The sequence below is a fragment of the Narcine bancroftii genome, chromosome 4 (genome assembly GCF_036971445.1).
Source record: "Narcine bancroftii isolate sNarBan1 chromosome 4, sNarBan1.hap1, whole genome shotgun sequence".
In the NCBI taxonomy this organism is placed as follows: domain Eukaryota; kingdom Metazoa; phylum Chordata; class Chondrichthyes; order Torpediniformes; family Narcinidae; genus Narcine; species Narcine bancroftii.
Window position 1 is genome coordinate 241,719,324 of NC_091472.1, and position 8,108 is coordinate 241,727,431.

General features: G+C 35.3%; 1 protein-coding gene across 1 annotated transcript in view; it reads left to right on the forward strand.

Annotated features, from left to right (window-relative positions):
* rab5b (RAB5B, member RAS oncogene family) overlaps positions 1-6,354 on the forward strand; it is an 83,709-nt gene extending 77,355 nt beyond the window's left edge. The window contains exon 6 of the mRNA XM_069934505.1: positions 185-6,354. Coding sequence (XP_069790606.1) covers positions 185-297 — 113 coding nt within the window. The 3' untranslated portion in view covers positions 298-6,354. The remainder of the gene's footprint in view (positions 1-184) is intronic.
* The last annotated feature ends 1,754 nt before the right edge of the window (positions 6,355-8,108 follow it).

Sequence of the window (8,108 nt, forward strand, 5' to 3'; positions counted from 1 at the left end):
TATGACAATAGACTTCATTCACTCATGGTCAATATGAACAGAGATGAATGATATTAACTTGATTCTGTATACCATGAGAACACCGAGCAGAGCATAAATATTCCTTGGAAGTTAGAATAATTCCCCGAAACTAGGGTTGGCTATTTCATGTAGTTATTAATATGTTCTATTCTTGTCTCCACAGCTAAGAAAATGCCAAAAAATGACCCTCAAAATCCAGCAACTGCTGCTAGAAATCGAGGGGTTAATCTTCAAGAAACGAATCAGCAGAGCCAACGGGGTTGCTGCGGCAATTAACAACTGTATTTGGGCCTCAAACAACATGAACAATTCCAAATATGGAGACTGGGGATTTAGCTTCCTTTTTGTATTATTAGCACACATTGCTGTGCTAATTCCTTTTATTCTCCACCTTGGACATCTGCATGAGTCATTTTTCTCACAGTTGACTATTGGTCTCTTCTCTATCCTGTAGAAAGTAAACAATGTAAATAATGTGATAAATCATGATGTAAAAGTTACTTACCTTTTATTTGCCACCAATTTCAATGAGGTTTTCATAATATATTTAACTTTGAGGGAAAATATTCCCCTTCTGTTACCTGATTTCCTCCCCAATCCCAAAGTCTTCCTGGTCAACTAATTTTAATACAATTTATGTACAATAAGAATATGGAATACTAAAGTTTTCTGTAATATTCTGCGTTAAATCTCCTTGTTTAGCCACATACTTTTACATATAGTTTTAGCTTGTGGTGGAGAGGAGGTATTTAAAAAAATGTATTGTAGCATAGCATTAATTAATCCAGTGCTAATTATGAGAATCTTTGAAAGGTGTGATAATCCTGATTACTTGGGCTCAGTGTTACAGAAGTTTGAGTTTTTGCTTTTGTAGCTTGAAAAACTTGGAAATGATTAATCCATTCTAATATACAGAAAATACTGTTAATTCAGTGAATGAACAAAAATATTGTTTGGATCAGAATTATTGATAACATGACATAAGGAAGTTACTGGGTAAATTGTTACAGATATGTTAAATATTTTCGTGCTGCTTTCAGTAATATTTTTGCTTTGCACATGTTACATCGCCTGAAACCATGAATATCCCTCTCTACAGGTCAGAAGTGCTTTGATATTTGGTCCACTTTGTATGGTCTGTTTACAGCATAGCAAAATTTGAGTGGATATTCAATATTCTTGCATAAAAAGAAAATATAGACTGTATCCAACTTTTCAAATTTACATTGATTGCAGGAATTTATTTAATATAGTATTGTAGGGGATGAGAGTGGCTTGAAACATTGTTAAAATTGATAAGCTGGAATGATGGCTCCTTTCATCTTTTATAAAATTTACAACTGCGAACAAAACAGTCCTTTGTACTTTCCCTAAACTGTCTCAAGGTTAAAAAAAAACCTTTTTTTTTGACCCAAAACCGATACTGGAAGTATAAATCTACTGCTACATTTGATGTTTCCTTGTTTCAAGAAAATGCATCAGACATGTAATTTCAGGAGTATAAAAATACAGGATGGTAGAAATGCTGATGCTCTTTTGTAGATCAATGAGATTGGCACAGAAAGGAGGAATCAACTTTCAAATCTTTTGAAAGCATCCTTTCCTGCCTGAATTGCTGCAGAAAAAAATAAGTTGTACATGAATGGATTTAGAACTACTGCAATGAGACCGCCGTTTAAAACCTGACACATTGTCATTTAACAGGAATAAAGTAAGATCAATGAAAAAGCCTCAGAGACTTGCAAAATTTTGAAACGTTATTTCTGAGTGATAAGATTTCTTCTTGAACAGTTATTCTGAAACAGAGTGCAAATTAAATTTTGGTGAATTGAGTTTTTAAATTACTGTATTTTATAAAAACCTACCAAGGAATGGGAGTTAGCTGTTTAACTTCTCAAGCCTGTTTAGTAAGATTAAGATTGACCCATAATCTCCTAATACGTTCAGTTAAAAATCTTTCATAAGACATAGGAACAGGAGTTAGACCTTCCGCCCAAGAAGCCTGCTCTGCTATTCACTCTCTGATTTTAAAAATTATTAATTGATCCAGCTTCAATGACAATTTGCAGAGGAAATCCAAACTTTTATCACCTTTTACATATAAAAATATTTATCGACTTCTGAAAAATATGGTTGTAATTGTTAGATTATGCCTCTCCAGTGAGGCAAAATATTTTTTTCTTTCTACCACATCAGTTTCCCTCAATATTTTGAAAACTTGAATCAATCTGCATGTAGCCTTAAAAATTGCAGGGAATACAGCTCTGGAATAAGTCAACTACTAATTTGACTTTTGGAGTTCAGGATCATTTTGACCACGTTAGTCAGAAATTATTTTCTAGAAGTCCATAATAATATCTTTAGATATTTTCTACATAACAACATCATCTCTTCCAAGAAATTTGGCCAACATTATCAGGAGTAACCTACTTCAAATCCAAGCTGGGCATCTGAAGAGCTAAATGTTTTCGAGCTGTGTTGGTCACTCTTTCCATATGACTGCAGCAAAAAGCATTAGTAGGTTGTTCTTTACAAGCTTTTCTATCTCATTCTTCCTAACTAACTAAGTGTAGTGCTATTTTTCAATTTAAAGTATCCATTTCTGAATCAAAGAAACTTTGGAAGATCATTGGAATATTTGCATTGTTCTTCTTCTTTCCTTGCAACTCTAGCTGAAAACTATGTGGTCCTGGAGATTTGACATTATTTCATATCTTTCTAATCCTAATATTATTTTATTAATATTTTATATTATTACTTAAGCTTGTGTGATTCCTTGGAAATAATTTTTTTTATTCCTTTTTTTTAATATAAATACGATGCATAATAATCATTCAATATGTCTACTATTTTCTAATCTTCATTTCTATCATACCTTGGTGACTGCCCAAGTTGTTCATTGCTCTCTTTTCCCCAATGGAAATAAAATGATTTTTGATAATATTTGCAAGTTTCTTTTCACAATACCTTTTTGTAGTAGTTGTTTTCTGTTACTTTGCATCTCTCTCAGTCACCAATATCTGTACCAGTTTTTCTCTTTATTAATACTTTTCATTTTTTGTCATAGCCTTGATTTTGTTTTGATGAAGATTTTTCACAAACTTAAATTTGACCTTTGAACATTACTTTCTGAACTTGCATTGTTTTATTTATGTACAATTGGGATCAGTTTATCAAGTACAATATCTCTGCAGTGTAGTTAATATTTCCTAAATTTCAAATTTTGGTATCGATGGGCACTGAATTAAACTTGATTGCACTATGATTTGCCATTAAACAGACATTTGCATACACACTTAACTAATCAGACTTGTATTGCTTAATCCAATATAGCTTGTTCCATTGATTATACAAGCTACTACTTAAGAAATATGCCACCTTTTCAAACTGGAGTGAAGTTGGTTACCTCTGTGAAACCTGAAAATCAATTTCTTTTTTCTTGTCTAAATTCTGCATTTTACTGCAATGGTTCTTAATCATGTTGGGGGGAGGTGGGGGGAGAGGAGAAGGTCAATGCACAATTCTAGTTAGAGTTTGAATTCCTTTTCTTTTGCTTAGTTCTATCCATAAAATAATTACTGCCTTTTATTACACTGTTATCCTTTTCCATCACTAATTTTATTCTTAATTATTAAGGTAATGCTACCTTGACAACAAATTATCCTATCTTGTCTGCAAATCTTGTGAGAGAGATGGTTAATTTGCAAGGGTTTTGTGCTCTTCAACTATAAATGAAGTTCCACCACAATTCAAAGATTCTATTTTGGTCATTTTGGATTTGGGAAGAGATAGCTGTTCGTTTCAGATGACCTTTGGTATGCATTTTGATCATTTCCTTTCAAATTTGACAAAATTGGATTATATCAATGCAGTTGTCTAATGTCTTTTGGAAATTCACTAATAATTTGGTGCTGACTGATCTGTAGTTCAAATTCATTTGCCTATCTCTTCAGGTAATGCCACTCTCCACTTTTGGCTATAGCTCACCCGGGACTCTACTCAGAGTTTACGGGGTCCTTTCCCAGTGAAGCAGTCAAGTTTTGGTTTCCTTCATACTTCTCTCCTACTGTCTACATAAAAATTTGTTATGTGAGGCAAAAAAAAACAAGGCTCTTACTTTAATGTGCCTTTGGCCCCCAGTGGGGGTGGAAGGGGCAAAGGGCCCCCACTGAGAATGGCTGTCCTATAGCAACACTAAATTTTAATGGCCTTGAATCTGCAGAGAGAATTCCAATGTGTTTCTCCTCCTTTTATGCAGAAACATACTAACTGATTATGCATCCAAATGACCCAATCTGATTATAAGATTATGGCCCTTCAATCTTAATTCCATTATCAGGGGAATCAGTTTCCAATTTTAAACATCAATTTACCATTAAATTTATTGTCTTTGAGGACAAATTTAATGATTCTGATGCTAGGAATCTAAATTGCAGTATTGTAACATAAGTAGAATTTCTGAGTTTTCTGTTTCTGTTTGTGTTAAGTTAGCTATGGAGGAGACATGTCTCAAGGCAGGATAAGAAACATTGAGAACCTGCTGGCAGTATCTGTGGATGGAGGTGAGCGGATTTGGATCGAATGTGAAGCTATATGATTAATTAGTGGTTACAAGTTTCAGATTTGTGCATGAAAAGGCAAATTCCTAATTGTGGAATTGCTCTGAGTACAAATCGTTGCCTGTGGAGCAGACGTTGTGCTCATGATAAGTTGTCATATTCAGGGAAACAGCATGGTGAAAATTTCAGAAAGGGATACTGTAGATATTTTTCAGTTTTGCAAAAGACCTGAAGTGTAGAAATGGTCTTGTGGATCACACCAATTAGGCGCTAAATTGAGAAACCTAGATGTATGACCAGATGTAGACTGCAGGGAGAGGAAATGGTCTCATTCTGTATCAAGAATATTAGGATTTTCTAATCATAGTCATAAGTGCTTTCTAAAGCACTTTTCAGTTGTGTGCCTCGAAAAGAGAAAAATTGAAATTGGGGAGGGAGTTTAACACCTTTCATTTGAATGTTTTCAATTTTGAAATGGTTACAATGTGATAGTTTGTTTTCAAGAGAAAGTTGATTTTTGCACAGTTGGTTTATTGAAAATTGAATTATCTATCTGTTACAAATAAAAAGGTGTCTTGTGCACTTTCCTCCCCCCCCCCCCCCGCTGTTTTCTCCCATCTTGTGCAATATATTTCCCCACCCTCAACTTCAGTGCAGGGAGGCAAGGGTGGATCTAATGTGACCACTATGTTGTTGAAGCATGTTGGTAGACTGAGATACCTGACTGGGCAGATTTATGTTTTATGCATTTTCTTATCAGCATGAAACCACTCACATAATGCTGTGACTGTTTCCTGGTTTGAGTTACAAAAAGTTTGTGTGGTAATTAGAACAATGATATTATTCATCTAATTGTTTGCATTATTGAATTTAAAGTTTCTTGTTCATATCAAATGCATACTTTTTAATGGTCAGTGTCATGGTTAAGCACAACGTTATTACAGTGCCAGTGAATTGGGTTGAATCCGTCGCTATCTATAAGGAGTTGTACATCCTCCCTGTGTCTGCGTGGGTTTCTCCTGGGTGCTGTATCTAAATAAAAAAAATATATAATTTTATTTCACTTAAGGACCGCATGCAGTGGTGGCTAGTTTATGAAATCTTCAAGGATAGTATGTAATTTAATTTTTTCCCAGAATTGTGAAGTGAAAAGATTATCTGCATCAGCAAATAGAATATTATTCTTTGTGGTTTTTTTAAAATTAAAATGAAAAGGATTGTTTTTCGGACACTGTTGGCATTAATCTAAAATGATGCATCAGGAAATTGTCAGGTTCAGGAGAACTGCCCTGCATATTTTTAAAAAAGGAACTGCTTTAAAGTCCTTTCTCTGATGTGCACTGTTGCTTGATTTTATCAGTATCTGTGATTGGATGCTCTTGGCACACAGTTGCGAGGGAGGCTTGTTATTCCTTATTGCATATGTAAATTGGGCTCATTGTGGTACACAGTATGATCAATTTAGCTCATGGTTACTCACTATTCAAGCTTGTGCACAAAGAATAACAAAATTGCTGGAGGATTATTCTATTTATAAAACTAGCTTGGCATCAATTTAAAAAAAAACAAAGTTAGTGGCATTGGTAGAGGAGCCAATATTCTCCCCCCCCCCCCACCCCCTGCCAAAGGTGGAAAAAAATTAATGTTGAAAACTTTCTTCAGTTTGTTCTCACAAAAATAGAGGATGTTTGTTAAAGTTATCATCTCTCATCCGAATGGAAATCAGTGCTGTATCTTGAGAACAATTTTAAAATAAACGCTATATACAATAATACACTATTACTCTCTTGAGTTCATTCCATGTGGAAATTATTTTGTCAAGATGATTTTGGTTGTCAGTTTTATTGCAGTAAATGTTGATCAAAAATGTGCAATAAGATGACTGTTTTGCTAATTACATCAAGGTTATGTTTAAAAGATAAATAAACTTGAACTAACTCCTATTAAACATTGTTTATTATTACTGATGATAGCTCGAGCAAAACTGCTGTTTCTTTCCTAGTCGCAGTTCTATATTAAATGAGAAGCTGAATGCAACTTCAATTTTAGGCTTCTAATTGAATGTAATGATCTTTTCATTAATATCATTCTTTCTGCTTTCTAACAGTTCATCCAATACAAATGAATTGTTTTAAAGTCAATAGATTATTCAAATGGGGTTATAGCCTACCTTTCCCCCACGCTAGTGTAACCTCCTTCTTTCTCTTTCCGTCAGCCGTACCCTCATGCCTCCAGCTCCCCACCCCCTTTTCCTTCCTCTGATCATAAATCATCTTTTATCAGCCCTCTACCCCCTCCACTTACTACCTCTTAGCTTTCTTCCCCCTCCCGCTGGCATTCATCTATCACTTGCAAGCCTGTGATCCTCCCTCCACCTTATTTCTGGCTTTTGCCCCATCTTTGATATCCCAATAAAGGATCGTAGCTGCTGTTTTGGAGGCAAAGGATTAGCAAAATAAAAGGTTCACGAGAATGTTGACAGGATTTCAGGGTCTGAGTTACAGGGAAAGGTTGTGCAGACTGGGGCTTTTTTCTCTGGAGCGTAGAAGACTGAGAGGGGACTTGATAGAGGAGTTTAAGATTTTAAAAGGGACAGACAGAGTAAATGTGGATAGGCTTTTTCAATTAAGAAAGGGGGAGATTCAAACTAGAGGGCATGGTTTAAGATTGAAGGGGGAAAATTATAAGGGGAACATGAGGTGAAATTTCTTTACGCAGAGGGTGGTGGGGATGTGGAATGAGCTTCCGGCAGACGTGGTCGAGGCGGGATCATTGGTTACATTTAAGGAAAGACTGGATCGTTACATGGATAGGAGGGGACTGGAGGGTGGGGATTTGCTACGGCATGGACTAGTAGGGCCGAACTGGCCTGTTCTGTGCTGTAAGTGGTTATATGGTTAAATGGTTAACCAGTTAAAAATCTTTGATAATGATGGTGGATGGGTGAATGGTACTCAGGTTGGCAAAACTTGCTGCTCTTCTTCGAATGTATGAACTCTGACGATGTGGATAGACCCAGAATCTATTCCATGTCCTCAATAATTGATAAACTGTGGGAGCCTATTGAGAAGATTTCCCAATTTTCTTTTGATGTTGAAAACTATTAGATTGTGAGGTCCAGGATTTTGACCCAGTGATTAAAAATTTCAAGATGTATTTCCAAATCATGAAACATAAAGACTTTGAGGTGAAATTGTGTATGATTAATTCCTATATGCCTACTACTCCCATCCTCTTGGATGTTTTAAATTTTTAAGAACCTTTTGTGAAAGGTTGATCTTGTTGAAATCCTTAGCCCACTTTGTGAAATAGTGGAGGATTTACATATGTAAAGTGGTTGAATGGGATATTGATTCTCTTGCACCTAGGAACTTAAACCCTTCCTCCAACCTCTTGCCTTCCTGATTTTTTTTTCATCACAATCTTTCTATTCTACTCACTTTGAACTTGAATCATTTAGTTCACAAAGGGTCAAGCTGCATATTCCTATTAAATATGGTTTTGAACATGGCACTGTTAAACTTGGTA